The sequence below is a fragment of the Hirundo rustica genome, chromosome 5, assembly GCF_015227805.2.
Source record: "Hirundo rustica isolate bHirRus1 chromosome 5, bHirRus1.pri.v3, whole genome shotgun sequence".
NCBI lineage: Eukaryota > Metazoa > Chordata > Aves > Passeriformes > Hirundinidae > Hirundo > Hirundo rustica.
This window is the reverse complement of record NC_053454.1, coordinates 7,859,722-7,872,625: the sequence shown is the minus strand read 5'-3', so window position 1 is coordinate 7,872,625 and position 12,904 is coordinate 7,859,722. Positions and strand designations below refer to the sequence as shown.

General features: G+C 35.6%; 1 protein-coding gene across 1 annotated transcript in view; it reads left to right on the top strand.

Annotated features, from left to right (window-relative positions):
- The window catches only part of POLN (DNA polymerase nu), an 89,867-nt gene that overhangs the window by 58,732 nt on the left and 18,231 nt on the right, over positions 1 to 12,904 (top strand). The window contains exons 19-21 of the mRNA XM_040065108.1: positions 754 to 885; positions 3,724 to 3,834; positions 7,565 to 7,643. Coding sequence (XP_039921042.1) covers positions 754 to 885; positions 3,724 to 3,834; positions 7,565 to 7,643 — 322 coding nt within the window. The remainder of the gene's footprint in view (positions 1 to 753; positions 886 to 3,723; positions 3,835 to 7,564; positions 7,644 to 12,904) is intronic.

Here is a 12,904-nt window from a genome sequence, read left to right as displayed (position 1 = left end):
TTCACACTCTGGAATATCTTCAGGTTTTTTCCACCTTTTCTTATAAATGCTCTTAGATCCAGCATAACAGATATTGTGCACCTATATCCTGTCCAAAAGCTACTATTTCTTTCTCTCTCTGTTGAAATACTTTTTCTGTTTTTTTTCTTTTTCCATTTTTATTTTTCCTTTTCCAACACTTTTATCTCAAAACTTGGACCCCAATTTCTACTGACATTGAGGCATCTAAGACTGTTTGAAATCTGTAGGACTTAGATTCCAAACAACCTTTCTAAACTCAAGCTAAACTCTAAAGCTTCTAGTTAAACTCAGTCTCAAAGATCCTTCTTTAGATCTTCATTATATTTGTGTTTGTTTAAAGTTAATTTCAAATCTTTATCTGCTGTTCAAACTTTGAAGATTGCAAGACTGAACTAGTAAAATAATACTTAAAGCAACAGCATTGCTCTGTAAACAAAAGAGATTTCAACCACGTTATAGGTATAAATTATAACTAGGAATTTCTTAATTGCATACTTCTTATATACTTCTTATTAATTATAAGCTTAATCTAGTAACTTCAGTAAAACATTTAGACTCAGGGTTAAACATTTATTTTGTTGCTATATGATTTTAGTGTATCAGATCCTTCCTCTTTTACAGAGGTAAATAAAATTAACTAATTCCAGTAATTGTGCATGAACCAGTGCTGTTGTATGTAGTGGTTTTATATTCTGCTTTGTTTTATAATAGAGATAATTTCTGTACCACTAGGTAAAGAACGTCTTGCTGACTGCTTGGGAATTACTCCTGTTCAAGCCGGTCAATTTATAGAGAGTTTTATGCAAAAATACAAGAAAGTACATGAATTTACAAAGAAAACCATTGAGCAGTGCCGAAATAAAGGTAATCCAAAGTCTGTGACTGTATTTTGTTTACTGATCTGCACTGTGTGACAGTGGTCAACTTGACCCAAATTCAGATAGTTACAGGACAACAACAACAACAAAATGGAATATCCTTTCTTGGTGAATCAGGTTTGGGTTGGTTTTGTTTTGTTTTGTTTTTTTAAGCCCTAAAAGGAGCTGGTTAAGTCTGCCTTTTCTCAGAAAGATACTAACAGAATAAGACATCTGTTCTCAGAATGAACCCCACTTAATGTCAAGTTACATTGCATCATTTTGACATATAATATACTCCAACAGGAAAAAAGCCCAAGGAATCTTCTACCTAATAAATTGGTTATATGGCTGCTGGACCGTGGAAGTTCAGTCAATTTACACGGCCAATTTTTTTAAACTTATTTTTTCTTTGCATCAATCAGAATTTATGTTCTTGAATTTCAGGTGGTAGCTGTAGTGACAGATGTGTGCAGAGTGCTTCTGGAGCCAGCAGCTGCAAACCCTTCTTGCATCAAATTTGTTTTTAGTCTACATATTCATTTATATTTAGTGAATCCTAGGAGTGCCGTAATTTGAGAAGAGAAAACATAGCTGCTTGAAATATTGTCTTTTAAAAGCTAATTAGCAGAACTGTCAAAATTGACTTCTTTTGTTTCTTAATAGGGCATGCAGTAGTAAGACTTTTTTAGAAATAAATAGTAAATTTGCAATATAATATTACCCATCACTCTATGGGTGAGCATCATGGCAGAAACATATAATTCACTTCTGGTTATGAAAACGGGTAGCATTCATTTTTTGTGCTTTGTAGGGCCTCAAAATCTACTGGAAGTATGAACTGTCATTGTGTCACATTTGCATTCCTTTGTTTATTAATATTGCTCTAAAAAAAGTGAAGTTACCAAACATCCATTTTTAGCTGTAATTAAGCCCAACATAACATACCTAGTAAAAATTACATATTTATTATATATTTATTACATATTTAAAATAGCATTATTTTCTTAAAAGTGAAGGAATTTCAATAAACAGATTTCTGTGCAAGAGAATCTGGTTTATGAGTTCAGTAGACAGGAATGTCATGACTGATGTTCTAAAGTCATCAAAGCACACTTGTCTAATTACTTCTTATTCCTTCTTACACTCCTGCCTATCAACCATTTTTAACCATTAATGGTTGAAGAGCAACCTGTTTCAGTTGAACAAGCTTTAGAAATCTGCACCAGATCAATATTATATAATATTTTTATTGTTAATCCACCTTGGATTCTAACTTTCCAACAAAAACATTCCAACCTACTGAGCTCATTAGAAAGTAATTTTTCTTAATTTATCTGCAGTTCAAAGGTGAGCAGCACCCCCCTGACTAATATTACTGAAGTGTTGTGTCTGATACTCCATGTAGACATTATAAGCTTATCAATAATTCTTTTATTAGGAAGATATTTGTTAGTGTATATCTTACTGTAGTGCTGCTGGTTTTTATGAAATTATTGACATGCTGGAAAGACTAAGACCTCATTCAGGCATGCATTTGCAGATTAATCATTGACACCTTCTGTGCCACTGTTATAGGAATTATGGTGTTTGTTTGGGGGATGCTGCTCAGTTATGAGGAGTCACAGGAATAAGGATATTACAGCAAGTCTAATTTTACCTAAGGATACAATATTTCATTAATTCCATCATTAAATACTGTTCTTCATGGAAAATGTTAGTTAAATCGGGAAGACTGATTTGCCAAAGAATACCCTAACTTCCAGATAGTTCTGTTCCTTATTTCAAAACTGGTACTTTTGGTATCAGCACTCCTGGAAATGCACTAATTCACAGAAAGCTGGATTAATTCATCCTCTGCACACAAACATGGGAATGTGCTGTCCATAATAAGCTGATAACTTTTTGTTTGAAGAGGTCTCCTCACCACTTGTGCTTGCACAGCAGAGGAGATGAAATGCGTCGAGCTGAATTTCCATGGTAGCTAACCATGCTAGCTAATTCATGGGTAGTCAAGGGGATTAGAAATATAAAGAAATTTTTTTTTAAGATGTATTTTTAACATGGATAATTTTTCATTTTTCTTAAAGTAAGAATAGAAGTTTATTTTTGAAGACAAGCTAAGTTTTGTGTGTGTTATTTTGGCAAGAGGATCCTCACATGTCTTTTCCTCTCTCAACTCCTCTCACTTGCCCTCCAAATAGGGGGGTTTTTTTTAGCAAAATACATCATTAGGCCCAACATAAAGTTTTAACTGTGTTTTTACGTTTCTTTTAAGCTAGAAAATCCCACCACACTAAAGGTAAGGAAGTTTGGCTGTGAAAGGAACACAGAAATACTACATAAAGATAAATGAGAAAAAAAAAAATTACCCCCCAAAATCCTTATTTTATATTTTTGGGAAATATTCATTACTGATTTAATTACCCTACAAATTGATTTTTCTTTACTATTCCCAAGTAAACTATTCATTGTGTGCAAAGCTCTAATTATGGCTGCTAATAGATAGCTAATTCTGCTAGGTATTTATAGTTTCATCTCCCACAGAGAGAGTTTGCTGATTTATCAGTAGACATTCCTAATAAAAAATTAACAGCCTTAAGGACCAAAAGTTTTTCTTGTATAACATGTGCCAATTCTCTGAGTGAAGTAATTCTTAAATCAAAAATACCATAAGTGTTGAAGGTTTAAATAAGCTCTGACTATTTTCAGAGGACAAAAATATTAAATTGACTCAGGCAAGACATAATAACAAATATCTGTATTATCTTCAAAATGAATTTTTGAAACTGAATTTTAATCACTCTGTATCACATAATAATATTTTTTCTTTAAATCCCGCAAGGTTACGTGGTTTCAATAATGGGGCGCAAAAGGCCACTGGCCAATATCAATGCCCAGGATTACAAGCTACGCACTCAAGCAGAGAGGCAGGCTGTCAATTTTGTTGTTCAAGGTAAAGATCTGCCCCCATACCTTCCTGGCTACCCAGCTGTCTCTAGCCCTGCTTGCCTTTACAGAGTGGGCAACAACTCTGATAATCGCAGAAGAATGAATATTCCAGTAGACTACTAGAGTAGGCGTGAGTTTTACTGTGAAAAAGAAGTTAAAATTATATATTCCATCTACCTTGAAAATTGCCAGTAAACAGAATAATATAATAATAATGATAATATTAATATTAGCAACAGTATAAGTGTTCTAGTACACTAGAGTGCTCTGTAATAGTTAAATGTAGGTATTGATACAAGCTATGTATAGAGAGAATATCTAGAATTCTGTTCTTCAGATGCATTGTTTATTTAAACGTTATTGTTCCTTTGTGGTTTTCGTAGTCTGTTACTCCAGAAGGATTTCTGTGATTACGTTTCTTACAAATTCCAGCTTTTATTTTGCCAGGCAGCTTCAGTTTCAGAAATATAGAATGTTGCAATAATTGTGCATTGTTATTATTTGTTTTGAAAACCAGCTCATTCTTTGCAGAAACTTTCAAACTTAATTCTGTGGAAGGCAAGGAAAAAGGTGTTTTGTTTTTTTCCCCACAGAAAAGCATTTAACATACAGACTGGAAATGTAAAAGTCAGCATCCTGTGCTCACATGTTAGTTAATCTGATGCAATAACATACTCTCTTTAAGTCACTTGGGGCTCATTTGAGTACAGAATTTAGCCATCCAAAGGAAAAAAACCCCTGAGCTGTCAGCCCAAGACTGAGATCCCTCCTACCAAGCTGTCCCTTAGAAGAATTATTTTTTTAAATGGATGATGCTGACAGGGTTTTCCTTATGTTATCCTGGAAGTGTACACTTTGCAGGCAAGGGAAATGTGCTTTCTAGACATGATGATGCCATGCTCCTTTAAATTTATTTGAATTTTCCTTTTGAAAGTATCACTTCCCTTTCTAAATATTATTCATTTTAATGTTTCATTTTTAAAATTACTTAAGTATTTATGTCGTGTTTGACAGTCTTTAAGGACCGTCTCTGCAAAGATACCTACACATCTAGAATTCTAAGTCTCCTTCTCATTCTGTGAGTCCTGCAGAGCACACAGTGTGGCATTGATAAAGAGACACAGCCCCCTGAGCAGCATTTGCTGCGTCCATCTGTGCCAAGAGCTGGAGCAAGGCTGTCACAGGACTGTGTGTGGAACACTCACTTCTATCTACCTACAATACAAAGACTGTCAGATTTTACCGTCAGTTCAAGTGATACTGGAGGACAAATCTGATGAAAAATAATGGAATTGTCAATGAGAATGTAATATTAGAAGGCGTGGTGAAGCAAAGATTAAAACTCTAAAATATTCAATATTCCCAAATTTTATAAAAAAGCTCATTCTAGACTCCCATGATGTTTTAAGATTTCAGCTATAAGATAATATTTGAAGACCATAAAAACTTTACAAATTATGATAAAACTTCTATTTCATGTAGTGTACTAAACTGCATTTAATATGTGTTTTATAGTTATACCTACTAGTCTAATTAATTTAAGTGATTTACATTTTGATTATGGTAGCAGCGACGGATAGCAGAACACTTTGGATGCATGACAATATTGAAAAGAATGGAGAATTCCGGCTTTGAATTATTACAACTGGGTTTCTCACACTTCTTTCATAGTGTTTTTTCTCTTTTTGAATATTTTCCAATTAAATAGTTTTCACCAATGTACAGCGTAGTACCGTACTGTTACAATGTACATTATTCTTCAGTTATTATTCAGTTGTACCTATCCCCACAGAGCAAACAGTAAATTTTATCTTTAATTATTTATTTATAATTATTTTCTTTTTTAAAAGTTGAAAATAGGATACCTCTAAAAATCATATTTCAGTAAAAAATTATTTTGAGAAGTCTTTCAAATTTTATTATTATACAATGTTTCATAATGAATATATCTAGAACATATCTTTTGTGATGGACTAAATGCTCAGTATTGTTTTATTCTCACAGTCACTAAGAAGGTATTTACCTGAGAAACATCCTTTCTTACTTTTTAAATCAGTTGTCCCTTTTTGTGTTGTGTTCAATAATTTGACACATCATTTGAACAAAAAAGGAAAACAAGACAGGAATTTGAGGCTAAGCGCGCAGTCACACATCGCCATCTCGATCATCAGCTGAGGGTCTGCCCTTGGTACAGTTAATGAGCAAAACAGAGCCTCAGCATGGGATTCAGAGGAGGCACTTTGTCATAGATGTCTGTGGAGAAGAAGAGATGTTAAGCTTTTGTCCTCGTTCTCTCAGATACTCTTTCCTAGCCAAAAGGACCCAGTGTATCCTGGGGGACATCAGGCACAGCCTCACTGGCCAGTCATTGTCCCAGTCCGCTCTGCATGGTGTGGCCCCACCTCACATCCTGTGTGCAGTTTTGGGTGCCTCAATATAAGAAGGACATCAAACTGTCAGACTGTGTCCAGAGGAGAGTCACCAAGATAGTGAAAGGTCTTGAGGAAAAGACTTTCAAGGAGCAGCTGAGTTCCATTGTGTTTTTCAGCCTGGAGAAGAGAAGGCTGTGGGGTGACCTCATCACATTCTAGAGGTTCCTCAAGGGGGGCAGTGGAGAGGGAGGTGCTGAGCTCCTTTCTTTGGTGACAGCTGTAGGACCTGAGGGAATGGCATGAAGCTGTGTCAGGCAGGTTCTGGTTGGATATTAAGAAAAGGCTGTTCACCCAGAGGGTGGCTGGGCACTGGAACAGGCTCCCCAGGGTAGTGGTCACAGTCCCAAGTCTGAGAGAGCTCAAGGACTGTTTGGACAATGCTCTCAGTCATATGGCTGAGTTTTAGAGCCCCAAGGAGCAGGGAGTTGGGAGTTGGACTTGATGATCTCTATGGGTCCCTTACGATTGGAGATGCTCTGCGATTCTCTGATTACCCCTCAGCAGAGTACCCTTGTCATACCTGGCTGTTCTCAGCCTCTAGTCTGAAAATTGAATCATTTGGAACAAAAAATTCAGAATTCATTGAGTTACAGGGTTGTAAAAAGGACCAGGATCTAGGACATTTAGGATGGTTAATGGGACAAGGAGGATTGTGGCTTCCGCTCTTTACTCAAAGGATTGTTTCTATATATTATCAGATAAATCTTTTGTGTAAAATGTTTGGATCAGAACAAAGCCCTTCACCAAACTGCAGCCTGGAGGATTATTCTGCCTCGATGACCAGAAATGTGTCATCTACTCTGTGCCATTACAGTGTTTTATGCACTGCTGCTTTTAACACTGTAATGTAATGAATATACATTGCATACACATGGAAATATGAAAAAGTGCAAAATTAAGGCTCCAAATTGAAATGCAGCACTGAAACAATGTTCTGACCTTTTGTGACATTAAATTTTAATGGATTAATAGCTACATTTTAATTAAGGCTTAGAGATACATAATTTCATACTTTTTTATAGAAAGCAATTTTTCAATGTATAGTCATCAATGACAAATTCACCTTTAATTAACACATAATTTCATATTGTTATTTTCTAGTTTTAATTAACATGTGATTACTTCCTCTGTTATTTATTAATCTTATAATCTGTTTCAGAAAATACATTAATTGAGTCTGCTAGTTTTGAAAATTCTTTTAATTCAGAATCTTCTGGTGTTTTTTGTTCCTATGCCATATTCCAAGAAGAACATTTTCATTTTGCATGCTTTAAATTAAAAACAGATCACTTTCTTTCATAGGCTCTGCAGCTGATCTTTGCAAAATGGCTATGGTGAAGATTTTTTCCTCTGTTGTAATTTCTCCAACTTTAACAGCCAGGTTAGTAATGAATGACTGCAAAACTGTTTGGTTTTAAAACAAAATTAGTAGAAATTAATGTGTTTCTGGTGTTTTAAGCAGCTCTAGAACTACCATGCGTACCTCTGAATCTTTTCACAAGCAAGGACATGCAGAATGGTATCATACATTTAAAGTTATATCTTTGTGCTTAAATGATTGGATCTGTAAATGCACCCCAAGGCATTGAAGTGCCCCAGGGTCATATAAACTCGGTCAGATCTAATTCAGTGGTAGTTCTGTACCTTTGAAATCAAGCCCACTGATCATATCCTTCCTGTATTTGAGTGTGTTGTACAGTGGGAATCGAACATTCAATGGGCTGGGAAAAAAAACAGGAATCAGGAAACCAGCGCTCAAGGAAAATAAATGAACATTTTTTTATTCTTATATAGTTGGCTTTTTTTTAAAGAAAAACTTGGTCTTCATGATTCTCTTCTGTTGTGACTGCTTAAAGTTGGGTGGGAGATCACAGAATGTCCTCAAAGAGTTTTATACCAATAGCAGAAATAATGAAGTCTACATTTCCTGTGGAGAAGTTGGTCCAGACATCCAGTGAGCATTATTTGCTGCACTAGAAAGAGACTTTGAAGTCAAACATGTAAAAAAACCCCCAAATAACTGGTTTCTCATTTTTGGTAATGCAAAGATTTTGTAGCAAGCAATCCAGTAGAACATGAATGGGTGCAGTGGAAGTTCAGACAAAAGCAGAGTAATGCAAGTAGTGCAGAACATCAATGTTTCTGTTGTCGTCTAGAAAGGATGATAACAACTTAGTTGGAGCAATCATGCATTGAGGACTTCTGTGCGTGTTTAGCTCAGTACAAAGAAATAGAGTTTGTCCTTCTGAATATACTTGGCAATTATGGGCATTACCTAACCCTGTAAGTAATTTGAGTGTGTTAGTGTGTGTATAGTTTACACACAGCAGACAGCAGTGTTGTTTTATTTGATCAATGTTTGAAAATACAATTTCTAATTCCAAATAAAAGTTCAACTTGTTGAATTCAAAGTAGTTGGACTCATTCCTATGCTAAAAATAATTTCTGAGTGACTCTTAAATGGTCTTGCAAGTTTTTAAGCAAAATACCATTGAACTATTAAAAAAAAAAAAAAAAAAAAAAAAAAAGAGTTAGTGGCCCGCTAGTACAAATCTGAAAAGAGAAGTTGTTCTTTGGTGGAGGTCCTGCCTGAACTCAGACAGTGATACATTTATGTATTAAATGCTGGATGATGCACTATCACATATTACATTGTACACTCTCAGGCAGATTGTCTGCACGGATTCTAATTAATTTTGCTACCTGAGTTGAACAAAGAGCCCAGAATCTGTCATCTGAGGCATGGATGAAAATTTCTGCAGCAGTAGCAGGCATAACTGAGTTAGATGAGTGATAGAGGAGCAGCCAACAGCCTTCAGTGGGGGAGGCAAGTGGAGGTGGTGTGAGGGCAAAGAACATACTACATTCTGTAGTTCCTGCCTGGCACACAGATCTTTAGGTTCAGCAGTTGGCTGTTGGTTGTAATTTTGAGAAAGCGAAAGTTTTTTGCTACTAATGTCATGTCTGATTAAGCTTGTGAATGTTTTTTTCTCTCAACAGAAAATTTTACTTGGGTTTTTTTTTCTCAAAACTATTTCTTTTAAAGAAGTAATGTCACCAAATGGCTAAGGAGGTAACAGACTTGGGGAAGTATTGAAGCTGTATATGTTGAAATTCCTGGTGCTGTGAAAGCATAGGGGAATAGCTACACCACGTAACAGAAAAATATCACTGCCTATCCTGCTTGGTCCTATCATAAATCCACAGCTGGGAAAGACCAACACTGCAAGGGCATTTAAAAAGGATAGCCTGTTTTAAACAGGGGGTTTGAACTTCTGCCAGCCATTAACAACTGGATGGCTTTGCCAGAGGAGAGTGTTTTTGTAGTCAATAATGGCTCCTTGCTGTAATATTTAGTAGGTACTTACAGGCCAGGCTTGTCAGAAAAGCACAATCAATGCCTTTGTAAATTCTGTGAACACTTCCCTGCTTGGACAGTGGCATTTGAAAATGTCAGAAGGATCTTGCCAAAAGAATATGGGACTGAAACTTGAAATATTGTGTTTCTGCTTGTCCACTGGGTGACATTCAGTTACTTATTTTTTCAGTGGTATTTTTCTTGATTTTCTTATCAGTCAGGTCAGGATAATGATCTTAACATCCTTTATAAAGCCATTTGAAAAATATTGTTGAAAGGAAGCGTGGACATAATTGGTGCTATTGTAACAGTGGGAATGTTCAGTAGCTCTTCCAAAATGAGAAATATAATCAATCTCCTACTATCACTCCATCAGATCATATTCATTCCAAAGATAGCACACTACTATCTTTTCTTCTATCTTCATCCCCATGTAAGTATCTTTATTTCCCTGATAGAATTTCTGATTTTGGAAACAGGGTTTTCACTTTGAACAGCTTATCAAAGAGAAATATAATTTTTACATACTTTGGAAGTGATTATGAACATTTACACTGGGAGACAGTATCCTATTAAGCGTAGCTAGGTTTTGGCTGATGTTCAACATTTTGTCTTCCTTACCTTAGAAAAAAATGAAAAAATAATTCTAAATAAGGTCTCACAGTTTTTAGTGTTAGTTTGCAGGTATTTTTGTAGTGTTCACTCACAACACTACATTCATTGTTCCTGTGCTGGAGGTTGTTCAGCAGCGAGCAAGCTCTGACCCAATACTGTGGAGCTTCATTTCTATGTGACTAGCAGTCAGGAGATTTTCAGTTATTGTTTGCATATATGATAATGTATTTGGAAGTCAGGAGAGGTGATCAAGTTACATTTTCATGATGCTTCATCAGAGAGGCGTTCTTGATTAAACAGTATATTGCACTGTGACTGATTGATTCTGTCAACTAGTAATCTCATTTTTCTCTTTATGTTCCTTTATCTTTTAACTCAAACCCCAGCCTAGCAGCTTATGCAGTTGCCAATTACAAGTCAATCAGTTACTTGGAAGCAATTTTATGGAAATCAGGAAAAGTAGTATTAAATTTAATATATATGATACAGATCTAATATTAGTATGGGTTGACTACAGGCATCAGTGTTAATATCTCTGCATTTTGTGTGGCGCTGACAAGTAATCAAAATTTTTCAGACTTCTCCCGTATTACCTAAATCTTTCTTAAGGTGTTGTTCTGCTGCTGCTGGCCAAGCTGCTCACTGAAAATGTGCTGCTAGCATAAATTATTGAAGTGCCAGCTTTTACCTGTCTGATGCAATCCACAGAATCTCCATACGATGTTTCCTGCAGGCAGATGATAGCAGAGAAACTTCTGAAATGAGATCAAGGCATACAGTAGCAGCTGAAAGAAAGATTTATGGAAATGGTGAGAGTGCAAAGGTGAACTCGGTGAACTCAGATGGACAGTTGTAGTCCTTTTCAGTGTTTAAAACATCACTGCAGTGGCAGTCACATGGAAACTTGGTGAGCAAGAAGGATGCTGGCAAATTGTGGAAGAATTGCTGCCTATAGCATTGCTTGTACATGTTATCATTTTGAAAGCTGAAGGAGCACTGATGTTACCCAGAGTCTGCCTGGTATTACATGGACGTCTCAGTATCTCAACAACATGCATATGAATTTTAACAGGTCTACAGAACTATTGAGTAATTTGGTGTGAATCCACCAATTCTGCTTTTGCACAAAATTATTGTTCCTTCAGCACAGGACCTGTGCCACACACACAGCTTTACTTCTCAGCACGTCTGGAGCCTGGTTAAAGAGACAGGTTCTACCACAGGCCAAATATAAATGAGTAACCTGAAAAGGAGAAACCACCAGCAAATAAAAGCAAAAGGTTATTTTCTTGGTTGGTCCCAGCTGCTTTTCAATAATAGTGGATGTTGAAGTTTTGTATGTCTTCCTCAAGGAACTTTAATCAACCTAATGATTTTCTGTGCCAGTGAGCTGTAAATGCAACTCACTTCTACAAATAGCTAAATTAGTTAGGAACAGCTCTTATTGTCCCAGCAACAAGTATTGTTTTATGTGACCTGGATTTTTTCAGATACAAGTCATGTGATAAATCACAAATGATTCCTTTCTTGAAAGTGGCTGCAGTTATGGTACAACACAAGAATCTAGAGGCATTTTTATAAGGTGTGTAGGGATATTTATTATATAATTATATATAATTATATACTGTATAAATATAGTATATATTTATATATTACTATATAATTATTTATATAGTAATATATAATTATTACTTTAAAAACTGCTTATAATCTCTCAGAGGGCATATTAATAAACCCAACTTCTTTTTTACATCATAGTTTCAAACAAATACATTAAGTAAAATTCTTAGTGCTGCTATTTGTGTTGATCTTCTTTAATTCTGGGCATTAATCTTATGTCCTTTTATCTCTTTCTTCAGTAGTTAAAGACCTGTTTTTATTCATGTTTCTTCTCTAGCAGTTAACCAGGATCTTCAAATAAATGCTTTTTGCTCTGGTATTCTGCCTACAATTCCCACTCAGTATATGCCCAAACTTCCTTAATATATTAAATCTAGGAAGATGGTTAATTTTTATCTTTAGCCTAATACTAGAGAAACTGAACCAAAAGGAAAAGACAAGTTTTGGATTCTGCTTGAGAGGGAGAGTAAGATTATTGTTTCATGGACAAATGCTTTTGTTTCTGTAGTGGATGGAATCTTCCAAGGTCATATTGCACTCTCCATAGCCGTTGTCCAATATGGAGCTCTTTGCCTCCCAAAGCAGCCAAATAACATTGAATTCTATGCAAGCTGTAACTTATAAAAATCATCACTTTCCTCAAGCAACCAAAACAGTATTTTGCATGTATCCACAAGCTGGTGAGCTGTTAACCTGAACACTTCATGCTCAGTGAGCCAGAGCAAGTCAGAGTAATTTATTCTTTATGGAAAGAGCCAAGTATATTTAATGTGCTGAAATATCACAGCCAAAAAGGACACTCATGATGTAGCAGGTTTTTCACTATTGCTTTATGTGAGACATTCAACACAAATAAATATATTTCATTTATAAAACCCTTTTGTGGGTCACCTTTTAGATTGGTATGTTTTCAAACATTTTGGAGACATGCAAAAATTCTATTATCTTTAATTAGCCATCTGTTCAGTTCGCCACTCTTCATGATTTAGCTGCTGAGAAAACCCATTTCACAGGCTAGCTGGATTTTTATGGTGAAAATGTTAAAATAT